This window comes from Bos mutus, chromosome 27 (assembly GCF_027580195.1).
Source record: "Bos mutus isolate GX-2022 chromosome 27, NWIPB_WYAK_1.1, whole genome shotgun sequence".
Classification (NCBI taxonomy): Eukaryota; Metazoa; Chordata; class Mammalia; order Artiodactyla; family Bovidae; genus Bos; species Bos mutus.
In genome coordinates, this window is record NC_091643.1 from 14,171,460 (window position 1) to 14,195,953 (window position 24,494).

General features: G+C 41.0%; 1 protein-coding gene across 1 annotated transcript in view; it reads right to left on the reverse strand.

Annotated features, from left to right (window-relative positions):
- Nucleotides 1–721: 721 nt before the first annotated feature.
- Nucleotides 722–24,494, reverse strand: part of UNC5D (unc-5 netrin receptor D) — a 132,217-nt gene continuing 108,444 nt past the window's right edge. Inside the window, exons 13-14 of the mRNA XM_070364110.1 lie at nucleotides 21,975–22,153; nucleotides 722–6,817 (exon numbers count right to left, since the gene is read on the reverse strand). Coding sequence (XP_070220211.1) covers nucleotides 6,613–6,817; nucleotides 21,975–22,153 — 384 coding nt within the window. The 3' untranslated portion in view covers nucleotides 722–6,612. The remainder of the gene's footprint in view (nucleotides 6,818–21,974; nucleotides 22,154–24,494) is intronic.

A 24,494-nucleotide genomic window follows, 5' to 3' on the forward strand; every position in this document is an offset into this window, starting at 1 on the left:
GACAACCAACTCATTGAAGTAGATTGGAAACCATCTTCTAGTAAATCATACTGTTGAAAATGGCTCCAACGAGTTGTTAAGTAGTTATTAAATTCTTGGGCACTTTCAGCATTTTAACAGCTCATTGACCAGAGGCACAATCATACATCTTTTGTTACCTGAACGTTATTGACTGGAGATATTTCAATATTCACATACATAACAAATCGCCAGCACAGGCCTTAGTTTCTGCAAAAATCCCCTGGTCAATAATGTGTTAAAAGCCATTCAAAACAGATTCAGTCAGTCAAGATGTATTTGAAGTGTACAACATTACTTATGTTCTTAACGTTTTCCCATGGAGCAGCAGAACATTTTCTAGAGTGTCTGTAAAAATAATGCAAGCATTTTGAGGAATAATGGAAATGGTATCCCAGTTAGGATGTGGCAGGTATCTTAAGACTGTATAAAACTATAATCCCAAGGGTGGTGATGTGTATGTGTGTTGAAGTGCTCTAGAAATATTTAGGAGATCATCTCAAAAAAAAAATGATCATCTCATCTTTGCTTCCATGTGCCTCATTTTATCTTCTTCTTGAGGACAGGAGACATTAGGTTCAACATATTAATTAGGTTCAATATACTGGAAATTGTCCTTGATATGGAAGGCATTCCAGCCCCAGCATGGATGTATCAGGAAGTGTGTAGAAGGGATTCTCATTGAGAGTTCAAAGTTCCACTCGTGGAGTATCCTAAAATGTCAATAAAAGACTCTTTATTCATAAATAACTGATATGCAGGAATTTATGTCTGTACATTTATCTTGAAAAGTCTGTAACCATCCAATTTTTTTTTTTTGCAAACTCTACATAAAACATCCAAACCATCCATTTTTGTTCAATACAATATAACACAGCTGTTTGGCATTACCAAATATATATGTATATATATTTATAGATATGTACATGTGCTGAAAAAGAAGCCAGTGCAGCCTTTTCTAAGAAGTCCATCCAAGGATTTACTGTACAACATTCAGAATTTACACTGATAATACAAGGCACAAGAAGGGCGGTATGAAGCCAAGGCCATGCTTTATTCAAACTCTCTCCTCTGGCTTGTTCACTCCTTCAGCTTCATGTCAGATTGAGTATTCAGTTCTGCTGTTTTTTTTTTTCCGGCTTTGAACACATCAAATGAATGTTGAGAGTGGAATGGGTTTGAGATATGAGTCATTTCAAAGAACCACCCTCCCCACCCCGACACACACACATATGCGCACACACACTTTCCCAGAATAAACAGAACAAAAGGAAATCTCTTTTAAAAATTCTTCCATAAAGAAGTGGAGGTAAATCATTACTTATATATATCTTTTTTTCTTTTTGTTTTTTTTTTTAGTTTGAGTCAGGAAGAATTATCCAGTTTCCTCTTAACTGCTTATGTTTGCAATATTTCTAGGTTGAGACTTACCGGATTGCATGCACCAATCAGATACAGTTCTGAAGAATGGGAAATGTTAAGTTGGCCTTTATTCCAGTTTAGAAAAGGAGGAAACTGTTTTCCTGACTGGAAAATTTCCACAGATGGAGTGTGTCCCACCTTCTTACAGAGAAGTTTTGAATGAGAGCGGTCAACATAATTTAGGACAGGCCTCGGAAGGTGTTTCCGATTGAGATATTTTAGTCACCCTCTGATGAGGCTTAAATGGAAGTCTCCTGGTAAGAGGTGACTTCCCCTTAAGTATCATCAGAGCTGCTAATGGAGAAATACTAGAATTATTAGATCTATTTCTGGTTATAATATCTGTTTCAGTAATGGGGTCAGAAGGCATGATATTCTGTCCACAAATTCTCAAATATCACCTTTCCTTTTCATGACTCAATAGAACCGCAGTCATGTTTCTACCTACTCTCTATATCCGATTTTAATGGGATTATATAATTTGTCCAATTTAGGAATTTGGATGTAAATAATGCTTCAGATAGGGAAATACTTTTGGCAGCTAAGCACAATTTGAAGCCAAAGGACATTTTCATTATTATCATGCCTTTTGTAAAATGATTTAACACACATTTCCATTCATGCAAAGAACTACATTACCAAATTTAGTGATATAGTTTCTCATTTAACTTTTTGGAAAAAAAAAATACCCTTGCCAAACTCAGTATTAGGGATTGAGGGGGAGGAACTTTTGCATCTCTGGCCTAAACATGAAGCTTACTGCCTTTTTAATCTTTGGGTTCAGAGGGAGGGTGGGTTCCAAGACATGGAGTTTGGTGTCACTGTCTTAGGCCCACCTCATGAGGACATTCCAAATCCATGATCTTCACAGCAAAAGGAAAAATCAAAGTAGCTGCTTCAAAAACCACAATTATTCTATGTGAGTTAAATTTCCTACTTCAGATCACAGTACTACACACTAGTGACTAACAGCCAGGTCTGATTTCCATCCCTTTTCTTTCTTGAAAAAAATTACAGCACGCGAATTGCCATCTCGGTTTTGTCGACAGGCCTGGAGTTGGGGATGTGATGAGTCCATGGTAGACACTGGCTCTCCTAGAACTGCTTTTGCAAAAACACCACATGCTGTCAACACAGCCAAACAGCTTGATAACTGCAGCTTTTGAAAGAAGTTAGGAAAGTAAAAACACAAAATATGCAACACACCTAAGATTCGTAACATTTTCACTTTGTGACATTTGACAAAATACATTTTTGCTTGTAGTTCAGGAAAGTTCTATGCAGACAAAACAGTGGAAACGGCGGAAACAGTGGCCATTCAGCGTTTGGCTAAAGCATCAATTTTTGTAATTACAGCACTATGGCAACTAACACCAAAGGGATCATAGAATGCGTCACTCTCTGTAGGACAATATGGTGTTCTCCCATTTGCTGTGGATGTCATCTCTGGTCCAGTCAATGGGAGTTACCAAGGATTCAGAACTCTGCAATGTTTCATGAGGAAAATTAATGGAAATGGGCCACACTGAGGGCCAGAAAAGCCGTTTCTCAGCTCCTCCACAGTTCCTGTGACCTTCACGGATCTGGAACAAAGACCCTCTGAGAGAACTTCACCTTTAACACATCTGACTCAACACCTTTACAGGGGGATTAAGAAATCGAAGGGAAGATGGCAAAAAGAGAAAACCCAAAGCATATCAAAGGCATAACAGTTTGGAATTCACAGGTAGATTGGTCAGATGTTTGCAAAGTGGACAATACCATCTTCAACCAGTTCTATTCTTTTTAACATTCTCTTATCAATCCCGATGTTGAGAATTTCTATCAAGGGAGACTGTTACAATACATCCAGAACTTTTAATCCAAAGAGAACCCTGTTTAGTGATTTGACTTCATAACTTCTCTCAAAGTCAACTGAAAATAAACAGGGACTGTGGCAAAGGAGAACACCTGCAGTTGGAAATAAAAATAACAGAAAAGAGAAGTTCCCGCTCTTTAAAGAGAACTGTCAATTCCTATTCATCTCTTACAAAAAGGCCAATAAAATTTTTGTGGGAGTACATCTGAGTTTTATGAGACTTCCTGCACCGGTAAATGAAGTTTGCATTTAAATCCATAGAGTGAGCTTCCTTTTGGCTTAAAGGATTTTTAATGTAAGCCTGGAAAGCTGCACAAGCAATGCTCTAAAAACTGTAAATTACCTTTATGGGGCTGCAGTCTGGTGAAGCTGGGAAATGCAGCGTTTTGGTGGCTCCTTTTAAGTCATGTTTGAGGCTGGACTATTAGACTTAGATGCATTTGAGCACTGAAAGATTTGGCATTAAGTGGGCTATCCTGTAAAAATTTTAAGTTGCCTACCAAGTATGAAGGATCATCTTTAATTTATTGTTTCATTTTGCTCTAGGACAATAAGACTTTGAGTGTAAGTGCTTAGACTGAGTGAATCCCTTTCAAGAAAGGCAAGATGATAGGAAAGTATTAAAATCAAACCAGGGTTTAGGTTGCAGTGAATAACCACAAGTTCAAGTACCAGCTAAGTCTATCTGATGTGCAGTTTCATACTTTTCTGCCACACACAAACACATCTTGGTCTGGAAATCTCAACAACATGGGTTCTCTTTGGAATTCTGTTATAAAATACTGTACAATCCTGACCTGACACATAATCTCCTACTGTAGAAAACCTGTAGAAATCCTACATGGGATCCTGCAAGAAATGAGAAATGTAAAGAGGAAACAAAATGGATTGAAAGGTGGATTTGAACTTTGGGCTGAAATTTGAGGTGAATTATGTTTTTTTGCTTCCTTTATCACATTTATTTATAAAATTCAGGCCAAAAAAAAAAAGAAAAGGGAGGAAATTCTAGACAGTCAGGGATTGATAATAAATTCTTAAAACAATCTAGATAGATTCTAGGGAAAACATTGACATTTTCCATCTGTTTTAAAATATAAAAAATGTATCAAAAATCTAAAAAAGATCTGTGTGGATTCACAGACTAGATGAAACAATTAAAAGGCCAATTAGAAGAGAAGAGGAAAAATGGGTAGGATATTTAAAACAAAAATCACCCAAGACGGATAATAATATAAGCTCTACACTGTGTTTCTTTAAGTTCGTATTCAGCGGTTCAGTGCAGATTCTTTGCATATACCACCCATGCCAATCAATTGTGGGAGACTGACCATCAATTTCCACTTCTATCTCAAATCATATCGGGGTAGCGAATGATTTACACTTTTGCACTTTCTCTGTTTTGCTCCCTAGAAGGAATAAACAACTGGAGTACACTAGCAAAAAGGTGTTTTCCTGATGGAGGTGGTATTTTGAAAATATGCTCAAAAGCTCTAAGAGGACTTGTTCTATATAATATACCTTTGGTTCCTGAGAAAAGCAAGATGCTTTTGAATTTCATGTAGCAAAGCCTTCTATCAAATACAGGGGACCTTTGTACCACACATTCATTAGAGAAAATGGCCAACACATTAAAGAGTTCTTCAAAGCCTTACCCAGGATATTGTAAATTCAACTTACTTTTTTTTAAGGTCGTTTGTCACTTAGGTGGAGATTCATTTTTTTAAACATGGGATCTATGTTGTTTAAAAAATTGACTGTATCTCTACTGCCAAATATTTCCCATCTCCCCCATTCCCTGACTATTTTTATTCTAATTGAGTCAACCTCTAAGTAGCTGTTCAACCTGGGGTTAATCTAGGTCCTTGACTTTGGTTGTCCTGATTCTGGACAGCTAATTAAAACATCAACCAAAAGATGAGCAGGAGCAAATCTATTCATCTTTAGTCTACCAGGACATTTTGTCAAAAATAAACAAGATAAAAGATGGAGTGAAGTGTTAAGATGGGGGTCATGTGTTATCTGTAGATTTCAATTCTCCACAATATTGTTGCCTTTCATTTAAAACATAGTGTACTATGTTAATGGTCCTTAAAGAAAACATACTGAAGGAGGTTGAATTATTGGAGCGTGAAGGCTCTCTGAACAACGTGTGTAGTTTCTGAGACATTGTGGTAGAAGTATTCCTCGTGTCTATGTAGTCAGATAACATTTAGAGCAAAGATCTTTTGCTGATTTCTTAACAGGCAAGACGAGGATGACCTATAGCCTCTATGGAGAGATTTTGTTGGAACACAATATCAAAAGGCTAGAAAATTCAAGAACTGGATTGTAAAGGACCATGAAACCCCTCATCCCTTCATAACCACCATGCTGGGGAACTGAATCAGCACCTGCACCCTGGAATGCCAGCTTGAGGCCTGTGGCATCTGCAATTCATGTTTCCTTGGATCTGATTTGACCCCTCTTGTCTCTAAATCTGTGTGTAAGCTGTGTTCTAATAGCTTTTGCAACTTGAGTGGCTTAGCTGAGAATTAGAGATGGTTCTGTTAAGCTAGAAAAAATAAATTCCCATACTGAAAAGTCTATGTTCCTTGAAACTTCTCCCCTAGTGTAAGGGGAAGAAAGAATGTGGATAGATTTGTCCTTGGAGAAAATGAAGGTGGGGTAGGTAATGCTACAAGACGAGCGTGTGGTCTCTCTTACCTCTCGACCTATTAAGTGGCTGGGATAGATAGGGAACTGGTGCTGGTGTGGTGTACTCAGATTTGAAATTCTAAATGCCCTTCTCGACACCGTTGAAGTCTACAAATGAGTTGGCAACCCTGTCTCACTTCTAAAACCAGTTTACACTGATTGCCAACATCTCCCATGCCAGTTGGTTAGAAAACTCTTGACAGTCTGGTACCAGCATCAGCTGGTCCTTTGGGGCACATCATTAAAAATCTCTTTCAAAACGCACTGATTTAATCTCTGTCTTCCCAGCTTTGCTACAGCTCATCTTTCCCCACAGTTACTTCTACTAGATAAGCCCTCACTTTATCCTTATCACTCCAAATCTGAGCAGTCCCTCAAGTGTGAACCCACGTATGGATTCAGAGGAGACTGTAGAACCGTCTTATGTTTAAGAGAGCTAGTACTTTCCCTACCAATATATTTTACCTATATCAAATTCAGTGTCTTCAATCAGGGATGTTGACTGATTATAAATGAAGGCTGAACTCCCCAATGCCACTGGGCAGAAAGCTGCCTCTTTCTTTCCCATTGAAAGCAAATGTCCCAAAGCTGGCCGTCACTCTCTCAGGAGAGGGAGCGGACTAGAGTCCGTTTTGCCTGCTGTAGGTGAAGTCGGCTTCATCGAGCTGGGAATCCGTAATGTTCGAGAGTTTCGTGTGTGTCCTCCCAATCTCTTCAAGGGCACAGGCCAGGGAGTCAAGGTCACCATCGTGCTGATGACGAGCTTCCCACAGGTTCAAAATGACAGCAGATGGGCTACTTTGTGTAGCAAAATAAGATAAATTCCTAGACAGAGTTGAAGAAACAAAATGACAAGACAAACAGAAATAAAGGAACACATACGATAGTTATAAGGGAATTAGAAATGAACTGTAATAGCTATTATTTTGATAGGACTACAGAGCTCCATTAAAGTAGACCTGGGGATGGTCTAGTTTGTATCAGATCATTCAACTGAAACTGTGCTTTTGGAGGGTTTCCAATGAACTTCTTATCCTGTAAGTGTCTTCTTAGTCCTCACCTTCCTTGAGTTGTGTGTGTGTGTTTCTCTTTTGAACACCCTCTTAAAAAGCTCTATTCCACTAGCTTATGTGATGATATAACTCCTTTTTTTTTTTTTTCAAAATATCTGACACTTCTTTATGCCTCCCACAGTGAACATAAGGGCTGTCAAGATTTTATCTGTGATTCCTTGGGCTCATATACCAAATGGACTAGTTATCAACTCCAAGTGGACAGTGTCTAAATCGGCAGGCACCTCCTGTCTTCTAAGTTAATGTGAACCAGTGACAGACTTTTTAAATGACCGAGGGACTGCTCCAATTAGATATCCATCTTCCTCCTCAGACTCAGTGAGTCAGGAATCAGTATAATCTCCACGCCTCCCACTGGCCCCCATTCTAATAACAAATATTTTACCAATTAAAAAAGGAATCAAAAAAGCAAAAAAAATCCCAGTAACTACTGCTATTCTTCTAATCTCTCACACTAGGACATTTATTTTTGAGTCTTCTCTTTCCTTCTGACAAACTCAGCAGCTTCATTATTTATGCTCTATTGTTTTTACAGTTGAATCAAGCAAGTGCCTTCCAGTTCGTTAGAGCCCCAAACTCTCTAATATCTCCTGTATTTTGTTTCTTCAGTCATCAGGTATCTACCTGCTTTCACTGCCTGCCTTGGTCTGGCCTCATCCTAGCTATGGCTATGTGTATTTTCCCTCCATATTCTCTTTTCCTTTGAGCCATTAATGCCGACAGAGGTAATGCTTTTCTCCTTGCCTTCATCCAGTAAATTCTGTTGTTAGGAAATGCCCACTTTCCCTCTTTCCCCTCTGTTTTGAAGATCCTACACTCTTACAAGGCCCGGATTGTGCTGGGTTGGCCAGAAGGTTCATTCAGGTTTTTCAGTAACATCTTATAGACAATTCTCATCTCCTTGCTCAAAGTGATTTATTATTTTTTCTCTTTATGCTTCTGCTTACATTTTCATGTGAGTAAAATTCATATATATATGTATATATATACATATGTATGGAGAATCCCCTGGTGGCTCAGAGGTTAAAGCGTCTGCCCCCAATGCCGGGGGCCTGGGTTCGATCCCTGGGTCGGGAAGATCCCCTGGAGAAGGAAATGGTAACCCACTCCAGTATTCTTGCCTGGAGAATCCCGTGGACAGAGAAGCCTGGTAGGCTACAGTCCATAGGGTCTCAAAGAGTCGGACACGACTGAGCGACTTCATTTTCACTTTCTATGCATATGTATGTATTCCGTGCTTGTGAGCTCTGCCTTCTCAGTGTGATTGCAGACACTTGGAAGGGCCATAGCTAATCGTTTTCTGATTCTGCAACAACACTTACTGTAATACTGTGACAGGTATTTATTCAGTATCTATCGACTGAGTAATTGATTGCTTGGAGCTTGTTTCAGATGATATGAGATTTTCAGTGAAAACAAATGATAACCTTTTGGACAATAACTTTGCTCTGATGAAGACTGAGACCACACAGAGCATTGAAGGTCACAGGTTTTCAGAGGTACTTTTACAGCAGGGATAGAAATGTCACGGTAAAATTCTGATGAATTGAAAAGATTTCCCAAAGTCAACCAAGATTTGCCTGTCTTGAAGATGGTATGACTTTCCATCATTAGACTCAGTGTGTAATCACAAAGTAGACTCCTATAGCCTAGAGCAGTTGGAAGAGAAGACAAGTTTTTAAGGGCACATTATCATTTATAAGCAATGCATGCACAGTAATTCTGAGTGAATAAAGTTCTATTTTGTGCAAAAGTCTTAAGAGACTACTTAAAGCTAGTTGATGGCCAAATAGCACAAATATCAGGGTATAACAGATATTTTCCAGTACATCTTAATCTTAGTTTGAGAGAGGGAGAAGCCCAGATTAAAAAATAATTCTACTTTCTTTTCCTTTTATCTTTTCTTTCCTTCCTTCCTTCCTACCACTGCCACCCCCCCATAGTTGGCCCTGGAATCCAGTATAGTTATTTCTACACTAATAGAAATAGCAAAGCAAATATTGTTTCTGTAGTTGAAGTGATCCTGGTTCCTTTTACTCAAAATGTTGCTTTGAATTCTGCCACTTCCTCCTACCTGGAGGGAGCTGTTTGTGGGGAAAGGTGCTATATCTCCAGGTCTATACATAAATGGGCACATCCCACCCAGTGTTCAAGCAGAATACAATCTGGAGAAATAGCTGAAAAAGAGGCAAAAACGGAGAGACTAGGTGTGACTGGATTCTAGGTGGGCTGTGTAATAATTTTTATTTATGTAATTTATGAGAATGACCATCGACACACATTTTGACATGGGGGAAATAATTCTGTATGCTCTCCAATGTCATTTCAAAGGAAAACAAATGCTGGCAAGCACCACAAAAAGAAGTACACATTTCTCATATTATTGAGGGTTTATAGTTTGTATTTGCTACTGATGAATAATGGACTCAGGTCTGGGGGAGTCACTGGAATCCTCGTGATCCTATTAACCCCACAGCTACCGGTATATTCTATACCAGTTATTCTAGACAAACTATTTCTTTAAAGGCCCAGAGAGGAAACATTTTTAACTGTAGGGACCACATCTGGTCTCTACAACAGCTACTCAACTTTGCCATGGCAGTGGGAAAGTAGCTATTGACAATGTGTAAGTGTAAGTGAAGGGCGTGACTGTGTTCCAATTAAAACTTTACTTATAGAGACACTGAAATTTGAATGTCATAGTTTTCACATGTCACACCGTATCACTTGCATATTCTCCTGAAACCATTCTAGCTCTGGGGCTAGAAAAGCAGGTGTTGGGCCAGGTTTGGCCTGCAGGTCATGGTGCCGATCACGTCCCATGTTGTCTTTTAACCCAAACTAGACTTGCAGATATAGCAGCCATTTGAGAGAAGATGAAACTGAATATTCATCTGGTGCTGAAAATAAGCCCTAGAGGGTTGAAGTTGCTGGGGTCCCCGAGCTACATGTCCTGTTCCAACCACTCTGAGATCTTTATCCTTGGTAACTGCTGGGGAAGCTTTGACGTTTGACATGAGAAGATGATCTGGGCATGAAATGTAAAAACAAAACTTTAGGAGAGACATAAAAAATATGTTTTGGAGGTTGGGATTAATCCTTGTCCCCAAAAAACGTTCAGAATATTCCTAGATGCTGCTGCGGTGCGAAGGTGTTATAAGCACACCTGCCTGGAGGAAGAGCAGCAAAGCTGTAGGATGAGTCTTGTCAGGCACTGGGTTCTCAGAAGTCCTGCACATGCCCCGATGTGCAGACTAGGCACCCAGGGCTACAGGAAGCTAAATGATCAAAGAGGCAGAAATAGAACTCTCCCTTGGCACGGATCTCTGAGCATATTGTAGCAAGTAAAATGTGCTCCCCAAAGCATGTTTCAGATTGACGCTCTCAATTTATACAAGTACACTCGGCAATACACACAAATCTCAAATTCCACTTAATTTTAGTAGATACATGTAGCAGCATATCAGCCTTATTAAAAATGATTCAGTCAGCTTTGGGATAAACAGACATCCTATTAAACTCTACTTACCTGTCTACCTCAGGATAATTAATAGACAAAAGACCCTAGAGTGCTACTGCTATAGGCCAGGAGGCCCTAACCTCTGAGATTTGCTGCCCAATGATCTGAGATGGAACTGATGCAATAATAGAAATAAAGTGCACAATAAATGTAATGCCCTTGAATCTCCCTGAAACCATCCCCTGCCCCCTGTCCCCAATCCGCGGAAAAATGGTCTTCCATGAAACTGGTCTCTGGGGACATACAGACTATTTCTCAAAGATAGCTGGATTATTTCACTGCTTAAGTGTTTGTTGCTCAGTTGTGTCCAACTCTTCGTGACCCCATGGACCATAGTCCACCAGGCTCCTCTGTCCATGGGATTTCCCAGGCAAGAATACTGGAGTGGGTTGCCATTTCCTTCTCCAGGGGATACTCCCGACCCAGGGATGGAACTCAGTTCTCCTGCATTGCAGGCAAATTCTTTACCATCTGAGCCACTAGGGAAACCCCATTTTACCACTTACATGTGTATAAATGTATTACGATTTTTTTTTTTGAAAATGGGTATACCATATATCCATTTGGTTATCTTCCTACTTCCCTTTTGAAATTATTTTGATTCCAATCTGTGTGACCCATTTCTCTTCATAATAATGCTGGTACATTTGAACACCAGCAGATAAATGCACACACGATTCAGGAAATGCTGCTAATACTAGAAAATAGAATTCATGGCAATAGTTGATTTCCTGAGTGTCTTTGTTTTCCTTTTTTTGGAAATGAAAACGGAACATTTGGAAAAAACAGACATCTTGAAATTCAGGTGGATGACTCCAAACAAAACAATTTTTTCCTTTCTCTTTGAAAAATGTTTAAAGAAGTCAATGTTTATTATGCTGGTCTTAGGTGCTTCAAATTGTTACTTTTTTATGCACTGAACCTCTTGTCATAGGCTTTTCAAATTCTGATTGACTAAGGTAATTCTGAAAAATAATATTTATTTTTTTGTGGTGTCATAAAGATGCTGCATATTGTGTGAAAGTGAAAGTCGTTCAGTCGTGTCTGACTCTTTGCGACCCCATGGACTTATATAGTCCATGGAATTCTCCAGACCACAATACTGGAGTGGGCAGCCTTTCCCTTCTCCTGGGGATCTTTCCAACCCAGGGATCGAACCCAGGTCCCCTGCATTGCAGGCAGATTCTTTACCAGCTGAGCCACAAGGGAAGCCCAAGAATACTGGATTGGGTTGTCATTTCCTTCTCCAGTGCATGAAAGTGAAAAGTGAAAGTGAAGTCGCTCAGTCGTGTCTGACTCTTAGTGACCCCATGGACTGCAGCCTACCAGGCTCCTCCATCCATGGGATTTTCTAGGCAAGAATACTGGAGTGGGGTGCCATTGCCTTCTCCAACTAGATTGGGTAGCCTATCCCTTCTGAGTGGATCTTCCTGATCCAGGAATCCAGGGTCTCCTGCATTGCAAGGGGATTCTTTACCAAGTGAGCTATCAGGAAAGCCCTGCATACTGTATAGATAAGATTATCTACTCTAAATCTTAGGAATTTACTTTAGAATTACCCTGTGTCTTCAATTAATTTGTCCTAAATCCTGTAGACTCAATGGCCTCATCTTTTCCTTTGGAACTCTCACTGAAAGAAGCCAGATAAACTGTAAAAAGTACATGCTAAGACACCTAGATAGATTTATCCATGTACATTCATTAAACAGTAATAGTTTATTTAATTTTGTTTTGTTGCCCCTGCTGCTAAGTCGCTTCAGTCGTGTCCGACCCTATGCGACCCCATAGACCGCAGCCCACCAGGCTCCCCCGTCCCTGGGATTCTCCAGGCAAGAATGCTGGAGTGGGCTGCCATTTCCTTCTCCAATGCATGAAAGTGAAAAGTGAAAGTGAAGTCGCTGAGTCGTGTCCGACTCTTAGCGACCCCATGGACTGCAGCCCCCCAGGCTCCTCCATCCATGGGATTTTCCAGGTAAAAGTACTGGAGTGGGTGCCATTTGTTGCCCCTACAAGCTTTCTATTCGCCTGAGCTCCTGAGGAGATGTTTTATTACTATGATTAATTTCATCTTCCTGAGTCTTCCTTACCCTGTTGTCCCTCATCCCCAATTAAAATTCCATTCTTTATGTGGAAGCCAGAGCAGAATTGAGAACATAAATCTTTAGCAATTTCACCACTTAGACACAGGCCAACTTATAATGGTGTATATGGGTCAACCACCAAATTTTAATATACAATCTCAGTTTTCAAAATACAGCCTCAAACTAATGACCATATTAGTTGGAAATTAGGTTAGATTTGAGAATTTTTGGAAATAGTTACTGTGCCTTCTCTTCCCATTTTTGGGTACAGAGAGGAGGAGAGAATTGAGGACTTAATGATAAAATTCTGCCATTTACTGTTGCAACCCAGCGCTCATTTTATGAAAAGGAAAAGTGTCTAGGTGTCTGGTGTGAATCGAAAGATACCACCCTTTCTTTAGTACTTGAAAGAAGTATTCAAATACAAACATCTTAGGGAATAGGAACATCTAAATCCTCAGTTAGCAGAAAGATCAGATAACAGTAATGGAGGAGGCGCAGGTCTGAGGCTGTGTGTGAGCCCTGGGGACATACAGGCAGAAAGAGCTACCCAGGGCACGTGTGCTTAAAGCTGGAGTCCGCCTGTCTTAGCATCTTAGTTCTATCTGACTATGTGTGACCTATAAGGGACTGCCTTTCATTCTGAATTTCAGATAACAAAGTCTCTATTTTAGCGACTCAGAGCCTTGCTACCAGGGGGCTGATATGCCTATTTGAAAGCTGTAAGCTCTTCTTTGTAACTAATTGTGAGAATGAATGAATCTAGCAGGGGACCACATGTGAGCTGCAGCTTCACATCTTTTCGCACAGAAGATGCCTCATCGCAGGCACATGTAATACTTTGATGCAGAATTTAGGGTGTCATTCAACACTTCCAAGTAGCAGGGAACCACTTGCACCTGTAACACTGAGGCAACAAATTTGTTTATATTCTATAAACCATTGCCATTTATACCTTTGTCAACGTTTTCTAAAAAATATCATCTGAGCAGTTTGGCAACATACAAAGTGAAAACTAAGTTAAGCTGCCTATAATAAATTGGGAGACATCATTACAAGAATGGTGCATAATCCTACGGTATAGTACCAAACAGGGAATTGAAACATAGTCATAATGAAAAAAAATATTAATATCCCTGCTATCATCCTAATTGTCTCATTTAATGAAAACCTCTTATGTGACCAAAACCAGCCCTCCATATGGTTCTTTAAATGCAAATAGAAGAGAAAAACCATTTATACTGAATAACAGTAATTGGACACAGCATAAGCATTTGGTCAGTTCATCAAGCTTTCATCCCCAAACTTCATCCTCACTGGCCACTCAAACAGCAGAGCTGCTTTTAGGATAAAATCAAGTCTGATTCACTTCCTAAAGAATAAGCAAAAGATGCTCATCATTATGTCACCTCTGCCTCTCCCTGCTTCCCACTGTCCCCCTCCACCCTGTGCTTTCACATGAAAGGAAGCTGGTATGGGGAACCCAAGAGGAAAACATAAAGGCAACTGAAAACATGCTGAGTTCCACTCTGTTGTGCCCTAAGGGTGGTGCATTAATTATTTTGGGCCAATTAATTTGGCAATAACATTAATATTAATAGTTCTTCCTTTTGCTTATTCCATTATCTGGCTCCTGAAAGGGACTAGCAAGGATTCTTCCTTCTTTAGAAAATGGATTTAAGCCTTGGAGCCTTCAGGACCCCCAGTGAGCTGCCAAAAGGAATAAAGCCAGTTGTAGACTCTGTTTTCAGCTCTCCAGTTTCATTCATTATAAGCCTCTGACAATTTCTCATATTTGGCAATGAATGGCAGTGAAAACTGCAAAAGCAAATCTCAAATTTCTTTGGATGGGGATATAGCGTGGAAAAATATGTCTCATTTAAAGTTTCTCTTCCATAACATTGAGATATTTTCAAGAATCCTGAGGGTAGAGGAGAAAGACCACTATTTGTTCCAAGATAAAAGACCACGGTACTAATCCTGAAGGGGGAAAGGGAGAAATATTGATACTTTTCCGTTTGAAAAATACTCAATGTGTTTAAATCTTCACACATACTGAAAAGAAATAGTTACGTACTTTATTAAAGGATTCTTTAATGAATTAGGAAAATCCTCCCCATAATTTCATTTTCTCCAATTATGAAGACAGTCAAATCCAGGGATTCTGACTTTGTCAGCATTTGTACTACTGCTTGAGATGAACCCACAAAGAGATTTATTTCCACTATAAAGGGGCTTGGGCATGTCCATCTTTTTTGAAAATTACATTAACTTAAGGGAAGGGTTTCCCTGGTGGCTCAGTGGTACAGAACCCACCTGCCAATGCAGGAGACGTGGGTTCAATCCCTGGGTCGGGAAGATCCACTGGAGAAGGGAATGGGAAACCACTCCAGTATTATTGCCTGGAAGGTCCCATGAACAGGCGAGTCTGGTGGGCCATAGTCCCTGGGGTTACAAGAGAGTCAGACATGACTTAGCGACTAAAGAAAGAAGGGAAACTTAGTCCTTCAAAGACCAGTGCAAACTCACGCCTTGCATGAAAGGAATACAATGCCCCTGTCACCACTCCTGCAGCTTAGAGTGGGAGCACAACTTTGGTTCTCTGCTGCTGCTGCTAAATCGCTTCAGTCGTGTCCGACTCTGTGCGACCCCATAGAAGGCAGCCCACCAGGCTCCCCCGTCCCTGGGATCCTCCAGGCAAGAACACTGGAGTGGGTTGCCATTTCCTTCTCCAATGAATGAAAGTGAAAAGTGAAAGCCACTCAGTCGCGTCCGACTCTTAGCGACCCCATGGACTGCAGCCTATCAGGCTCCTCCGTCCATGGGATTTTCCACGCTGAAAAATCTGGAGTGGGTGCCATTGCCTTCTCTGTTGGTTCTCTGGGAGGGGCAGAAACAGCTTCTCTTGCATATTGCCTTTAGCAGAAAAACCTGCCGCTTACAAACTGTATGGGCTTCCCTAGTGGCTCAGACGCTAAAGCGTCTGCCTGCATTGCGGGAGACCGGGGTTCGATTCCTGGGTCGGGAAGATCCCCTGGAGAAGGAAATGGGAATCCACTCCAGCGCTCTTGCCTGGAAAATCCCATGGACCGAGGAGCCTGACAGGCTACAGTCCATGGGGTCCCAAAGAGTCGGACACGACTGAGCAACTTCACTTTCTTTCTTTCTACAAACGGTATGTATGGTTTGTTCATGGCTAAACTGGCCCCAGGCTGTTTTCAGATTCCTATTAGTAGGGAGTTTCATGAATCATTGCCTTAACTGGAACGAAGCCTGAACACCCACCACTTGGCTGTGTTGGGTCTCTCTGGCTTCGCACTGAAGGCTCTTCAAAGTCAGACTCGGCAAAAGTCTATTGGGCCAGAACCAGAAAATGTGATTTGAGGTTTATCATATTTTGCCTCCGAGGACCTGTGTCATGAATGCTATCTCCCCATGTATTAATTCTCCTTAGAGTTATGAGGATTGCTTTTTTTTTTTGAAATGGCAGCCTCGCACTGTCTTGATCATTTAAGGGTTAAGGACGTGTTTTCTAACCGCTAGCCTGCAAAACCCAGACAGTTCCATTTGGCGGAATCCTAGCAAATCCCCCAACACAAGAGTGAAAATAAAGTCTCACGGGTCCTTGAGTGACCATACTTGGTAGTCTGCTGTGAAGCAGGCATTCTGTATATATTTTGTAATCACTTTTTCTTTTCTCCTCCTCCTTCCTTTACTAACCCCAAAGAAAGCTGGCACTGGGCCTGTTCCACTTTTAGTGAATTCTCAAGTTATTCAGAGATAGATTAATAAGCTGTCTTGTGATATTCCTCTGTCCTTCCCGACTGCCCTCTGGCCATTTCATTGCTCCTGTGCATCCAATTAACAGGGTGGGCAGAGGGAATAGAAGGATGTGACCTCAACGTGAGAAGATTCTGCTTCTCATTAGAGGTCCTGTTAAAAGATCTTGTGGAAAAACAAGTTATCATAGCACTTCTGATCAGCCACGAGGCTTGAGAAATGTCATTTGCTTGCGGTTTCTACACCATCATCTAAAAACATTAACATCCAAAGTACAATTGAACACACAGCTGACCGATGAGCAATACGTTTCTCCAGCAGTACTTCAAAGAAGGATACTATTATGAGAAAGTATTAATAAAGTAATTTATCTACTCCATTTCATCTTGGAATCCTTTCTTCCATTCTGGCCACTTCCCTTCTCCTCACCCTTTTGTATCTCACGCACTTTATCCAGCATCTGTTCCCATAGCAACTTGGTCAAGCTGCTGTGTTTTCACAAGGATTTCTGGAATATGATCATCATGAAGTCTTAAAGAAGAATGACCTAATAGTAGAATTTCAGGTACTGAGGGGAAAGACAGGAATCTTCCATAAAAATAGCCAAATTCTCTTTTGAGACCAACTTTCAAAATCCTTTGATGCTTATTCATATCAATTCTATTAGGCAAGATTTTACGGTCAAGTATACTATCCTAAGGTTTCCCTGGTAGCTCAGCTGGTAAAGAACCTGCCTGCAACGCAGGAGACCCTGGTTCAATCCCTGGGTTGGGAAAATCCCCTGGAGAAAGGCATGGCAACCCACTCCAGTGTTCTTGCCTGGAAAATTCTCACGGACAGAGGAGCCTGGTGGGTTACAGTCCATGGGGTTGCAAAGAATCGGACATGACTAAACGACTAAGCACAGCACAGCATACTATCCAAAGAAAAAGTTCGTGTCATTCATTCAGGGCAAATTTCTTGATTTTCCCAGAAGTAGATAGTACTATCTAGGTATATCTAACTGTAATTTTAAAAAGTATCATAAAAATACAAAATGCTATGGAAATTTAAATGCGGGTGAGTCCTTCTAGCTGAAGCAGTTTCTGATATTACTTAGTTTAGTTCTCAGCAAAGGTCCCTCCCCTCTACTCCTATGTGATCAATTCTTTATTAGTCCCACCCACCTACCAATCAGCTGTGGCCAAGAGCATTTAAGTGAAGAATTCTTGCAGCTGGATTTGTAGAATAAAAGTGCAATCTCAGCTCTGAAAATGCAATAAGTATGGACTCTGAGTAATAGTTTGCTCACAGAATCTGTAATTGCAGCTGTTAACTATGACATTCTTTGCTGGGCTGTGTGGCTTATTTATCGTGATCCATATGCCAGGCAAGTTGCAAGGCCACCTGTGTTGCTGTCTTACAGCACGCCCCAACCCCCCAACATGTTTCACAGTCTAAGCCTTTAACTTACTAGTTCATGTATCTTCTTTCCTATTCAGATCTAAGTAGACACTTGTTTGACAAAAAGGCAAATTATCATCAGTGACATTTGCATTTACCAAAAAGAGGAGAATGTTTTCACTGGCAACATGATAACAGCCACTGTTTCTCTCCACTCCGTTTGAAATGTTTCCTTTACGGTTTGAGGGCTGTTCCTGTACTAGCTTTTCACTTTTGGAAATTGAAAGGAAGGGGAGAGTCAGGTAAAGATGCTGTCACAAGGCAGAGGTAGGTGAATTCCCTAATCGAAGAGTGACTCTGTGATGACCTTTCGTGACACCAGGGTTGATGAAATCTCAAGCTACAGAACAGCTTTCTTACCCAATGATATTGGCCTGTTGACAATGTCAGATTTCTGTGTTTTAACACACATTAATGATCACACTAGCAACTGATGATTATGTAATGTAATAAGGACTCTATTATTTGTAACCCTAAGAGAGTGTAGGTCAGGAAGCAACAGTTAGAACTGGACATGGAACAACAGACTGGTTCCAAATAGGAAAAGGAGTACGTCAAGGTTGTATATTATCACCCTGCTTATTTAACTTATATGCAGAGTACATCATGAGAAACGCTGGACTGGAAGAAACACAAGCTGGAATCAAGATTGCCGGGAGAAATCTCAATAACCTCAGATATGCAGATGACACCACCCTTATGGCAGAAAGTGAAGAGGAACTAAAAAGCCTCTTGATGAAAGTGAAAGTGGAGAGTGAAAAAGTTGGCTTAAAGCTCAACATTCAGAAAACGAAGATCATGGCATCTGGTCCCATCACTTCATGGGAAATAGATGGGGAAACAGTGTCAGAGTTTATTTTTTGGGGTCCCAAAATCACTGCAGATGGTGACTGCAGCCATGAAATTAAAAGACGCTTACTCCTTGGAAGGAAGGTTATGACCAACCTAGATAGCATATTCAAAAGCAGAGACATTACTTTGCCAACAAAGGTCTGTCTAGTCAAGGCTATGGTTTTTCCTGTGGTCATGTATGGATGTGAGAGTTGGACTGTGAATAAGGCTGAGCGCCGAAGAATTGATGCTTTTGAACTGTGGTGTTGGAGAAGACTCTTGAGAGTCCCTTGGACTGCAAGGAGATCCAACCAGTCCATTCTGAGGGAGATCAGCCCTGGGATTTCTTTGGAGAGAATGAGCTGAAGCTGAAACTCCAGTACTTTGGCCACCTCATGCGAAGAGTTGACTCATTGGAAAAGACTCTGATGCTGGGAGGGATTGGGGGCAAGAGGAGAAGGGGACGACAGAGGATGAGATGGCTGGATGGCATCACTGACTCGATGGACATGAGTCTGGGTGAACTCCGGGAGTTGGTGATGGACAGGGAAGCCTGGCGTGCTGCGATTCATGGGGTCGCAAAGAGTCAGACACGACTTAGTGACTGAACTGAACTGAACTGAAGACAGTGAGATCAGTGATTTCAGATTATGCAACAAGAAGTTTTAACCAATGACACCTGAAAATATCCTTCACCTCTGTCACGTTACTTCCCATGTTGGAGAAGATATATATGTGTGTTTGTGTGTGTATACATGCGTATATACATGTGTGCATATATGTGTGTATAAATACACACATACACATATATACATACACACACACACACATATATAGATAAATAGATATACACACACACACACTTACATATATATATATTCAGACTTCCCTGGAGGCTCAGGTAAAGAATCCACCCGCAATACAGGAGACCTGATTTTGATCCCTGGGTAGGGAAGATCCCCTGGAGAAGGAAATGGCAACCCACTTCAGTATTCCTGCCTAGAGAATTCCATTGAGACAGGAGCCTGGTGTGTTATATGGTCTGTGGGGTTGCAAAGAGTTGGACATGACTGAGTGACTAACACTTACTAAAACTGACTGAAAATGGAGATTTTCTTGAAACTCTGTTAGAAACTTTCCAGAGTAGGTTGTTTGAATTTTGGATGTTAAGGACATTTAGGCTTTCCTAGAGAAAGGGTTTTCAAGGAGAGACAGAAGCAAACAAAAACAAACAGGCACATCAACTGTTCTTGTGTTTTGACCCTGACATTGGAGGGGACAGCATGCCCCTGTGTAGCTGTTACTGCTCATTATAGCCCAGGCACAAAAGGATGTCCACGTTAGTCTCCCAGTTTGAGATGCATTTTCGCTGCTGTACAAGGTCTGAAATTGATGACTTTGGAGGCAGTCCTTGTAGTTCTCATGTGTTTACTCTTAAGTGGAGAAAAAAATGAACAAGGCAGGGACATGCACATGCTCATTTAGCAAATTAATGACAGCATCCATGGGCATGTAGATATTTTGTGGCAATTATTTTCTTGTAAATGGTAAATTAAAAATCATAAACTCTTACTGCCAGAATGGATTAGAGAGTTAATGTAGTTTGAATTCTATGAATTGCATCTGTAGAGAAAGTATTATAGGGGTGGTCAGTGATGTGTGGGGGGCAGACATATTAGCTGTAGAACCAGGACTGCTGTACAGAGCTTTTGAGTCCCTGCCCAAAGTTCATTTTTTTTTTTTAGACCACGTTCTATTCTCTGGGTAAGTTTTTCATTCTTGTCTCCGCGTTGATCAGAAAGTGAAACTGTCATAGTCATGGTGTTCATGACACATCTCATCCTTTATCAAAGTTGCTGGGAAAAATTCAACCTAATTTTTTTTTCTCCTGCACATGCATACATTTTTGTATTCTCTCATTTTCAATATCTGCCTTTTCAAGAATGTGTTCTTTTCGGGCCTGTCTCTGTCAGTTCTGTTTTCTCTTGATTTTCCTCTCTGACTGCTCTCTAGTTGGCCCCTTCATTCTTGGATTCTGGATCCCTTTGAAACAGGGAATGGCCCTCTATCCTTTCTTGGCAGACATCTACCTGCCTTTCAGAGAAGAGAGAGGGAGGTAAGATGTCTGTAAAAACAAAGAACAAAAAATGGAAATGACAGAGTAAGCCAAACAGTAAGAAAAACAAGGCTTTGTCTCCAAAGTGGAGTGGGGGAGGGACACAAAGGGAAGAGAAAGCAAATGGCGCTGAAAAAACTTGTTCTCTTTTCATTCCAGGGCGTGCGACGTGGCTAAGGCGACAGGATATGCAATTCGTCCATGCCTTTTCCCTACCATTCCTCACGCTGAGCCCAAAGCTGCCTCCTCATCAGAGTTGCTCTAATAGACTCACCGCTGCTTTTTCTCCTCAAAGTAAGACAGTCCATTAATGAATCTCTCTAGTCTACTTTCAACTCAAGCACAACATTAGCACAGTAACGAATAATGGCTGGTTTAAGCAGCAGACTCACAGGTGGGGCCTACGTAATCTTTTGCTTATTTTAAAACCCTCTGCCTTCAGACCTGGGAAGTATCATCTCAAACTTCCTTTTTTATATTCAGGCACCCAGTTCTTCAGGCTGAGCATATCCTTTGTTATTGCTTAGTTGCTAAGTCATGCCTGACTCTCTTGCAACCCATGGACGCAGCCTGCTAGGCTCCTCTGTCCATGGGATTTCCCAGACAAGAATACTGGAGTGGATTGCTATTTCCTTCTCCAGGGGATCTTCCTGACCCCAGGGATTGAACTCAGGTCTCCTGCATTGGCAGGCAGATTCTTTACCAGTGAGCCTCCAGTGAAGCCTGAGCATATTCTTATTAGGGATTAAATAATGCTTAAGGTTACCCTAGCAGGGAGAGGTGTGAGAAACTTGCTTCTCGGTTTCTTTTCAAGACTCTGAGATCCCTCACCAGTACCAAGATGACACAGTCTAAACCCCCATTATGGCGGCCCAGTTAGCAAACTTGTAGTTGGGATCAGGACCAAAGCAGGACTTTCTCATGACATCCCCAAAGGTGCAGTGTGGTGGCGGGAAGGATCACACACACTCATCATATTTTTGCTCTTCTCCCACTACCTTGGCCAGACATCACATGAAATATGGCCAGAGGAATCCATACAGATATCAGGGCCTGGAAACTACGTGGATAGACCCAACCCATTCTATTTTTCAAGTTCATTTAGTAAAATCCTCTTTCAGCAGTTGCCCCCAGTTACCTGTTGATGCTGTTTTTCTGTGCTAACATCTGCCAGTCCTTGCCTTTGGCATTGGGGGTGTCAAACGTAGCACAAATCCGCTGTCTGATGGAGTAGGGGATTTTGAAGGCTTTGGGGCCAGTCTGTGCAGGAAAAGTGCTATCCTCTTGTGCAAAGAAAGTGATGGTCTCTCTTTCACTCTATAAACAAAACAAAGAAAACGATCAGAGCTAAGTAGCAGCATTACTGATCAACACTCTTTTTTTGAGAAAAGTTGTATTAACACACATGCAAAAAATGCTTGCTCATTGTGATGGAGTCTATAAAATACATGGACAAGCTCTCTCTCTCCTAACATAGTAAATAACGTCTCTAGTAGCTTAATAAATCGTAGACTGGAGATTTACAGCAGCCTCTTCCACTCAGGGGAGTCACAACCTTCAGCTTCCTATATCCAAGGAGGTCTCAGCTGAGAGCAGAATTAGATTTTTAAAAATATTCTCAATGTAAAAAAAAAAAATCTAGAATCAGTTGGAAGAAGGTACCCAGTGACAGATTTCAGTTCATTGTAAGCAGACCTTCTGAGAGTCAGAACTGATCAGAGGGTGGGCTGATCAAAGGAGTTGGCTGGGAAGCCACATGTCAGGAAAGCTACAAAGGGGAACTGATTGTATGTTGATCATTTTCAAGTTTGTGTTTCTCCCAATCCTAACATGTGATTCTATAGTAAATATTTTGGTCTTGTTTCAGAATGAAATTGCTTTGGTAAAATAGGAGGCAGCCATGAGTCAGTGATGAGATGTGCATTAGCTCGTGGAGTGGTCCAGGCTGGAGAGCTCCCGGCTTGCTGGAATGCCCACTCTTCTGACTTAGAGCTGTCCAGTGAGGATTGGTTATTTCAGTGCATCATGGCAGTTAGTTCATCATATCCAGTGTGAAATTACACATCTATCCATTGCGTTGGAACGGTTGCTGAAAGTTCTATATGGACTACAGAATTTTAAGGCCTGAAGAGTATTTTGAATCACTCCCATGATTATGATGGATTACAAGGCAACAGGAATTCTTCAGATATGACTAATGTCCCTAATCAGTTGATTATGAATTGACTAAGAGATTTTGCTGAGTGGACCTGACCTAATCAAGTAGCCCTTAAGAGAGAAAAGATACAGCTCTTATCTGCAAGTATCTCTCCTGGTGGCTTGGAAGAAAGCAAACAGCCATGCTGTGAACTGCCTATGGTTGGGAGCTGGGCCTGGGGATATGTGGCTAGGACCTAAGAGTGTTCCCTAGGAGCTGTGAGTGAACCCTGTCTAGCAGCCAGCAAGAAAAGGGGGACTTCAGTCCTATAGCCCAAAGGACTGAATTTGTCAACAACCCTAATAAACTTAGAAAAAACCCTCTGAGTTCTAGATGAGAATATGCTCCCACCACCACCTTGACCTCAGCCTTGTGAGATCCTGATCAGAGAAACCAGTTAGGCCACGTCTAGACTTCTGCCTTACAAAAAATGTTGGGCAATAAATGGGTGTTGTTTTTTTCTGATAAATGTGTGGTAATTTGTTATGCAACAGAAGAAAACTAATACAAAGGGAAATTAAAACACAAATCTGAGGTTGGGTAAAGGGACTAGTTAGCACTGTTTAAACCCCAAGAAACTCTCCTTTGCATTAGGAACTTGTCAACTTGTGCTGACCTTTCATGCCCTTCCTGAACTGCCCTGTGACCTTCCCCTGCTGCTTTTTCTGACCCTTACACACCTTCCTACTGTGGACACCACGGCCACAGTAGCACTTCTCTGCTAGTGTCCAGGCTCACACAGCTATATGACTTCAGACTTGGTGAGTTTTATATCTTCAAAAATCTGTTAACTGAGGAAACTTGTTCATGCAAAGGTCTTTTTAAAGAGTGACATATATATATATATCTTTTGTTTTTTCTGTAACCATTTAGGACAGTGACCTTTGGGGGTCTATGTTTTGGAATCCAGTGCCTTAACCCAGCATTCCCACAGGGCATCTCAGAAGATATTCTGAGAAAGAGCAGTCCCATGGTCAAATACATCTGAGAAATGCAACATACTATATCTTGTTCTTGGAAATTAAAAATACATGTTACCAGATTCAACAAATTCTACTTACTGGTTTTAGTTTTAATCCCTGGAGCATTATAGAACAATGCTCATCCAAATTCTTCTAGTTTTTGAGTTAGCATAAACAGAAAAAGTGTGGTTTTCAGAGTCAAAAAGGTCTTGCTTTGGAGTACAAGTTTCCATTTTCTAGCTCAGTGACCTTGGGTGCTACAGGACTTCCCTCAGGCTCAATTTCCTAATCAGTCTTCTGGCATTTTTAAAATAGACTCCACAGAGGTTATAAACTTTGGTAGAAGTCACCCAGATAGATGTTACCAGAGCTGAAACTAGAATTCTGATACCCTAACACCTTTACCAGGACTTACTTCACTACACCACCCTGCATCAAAACAGCTAACAAGAACCCACAGGGCAGAGTGGTTCGGAAAAATGCTGAGTGATATTAGCAT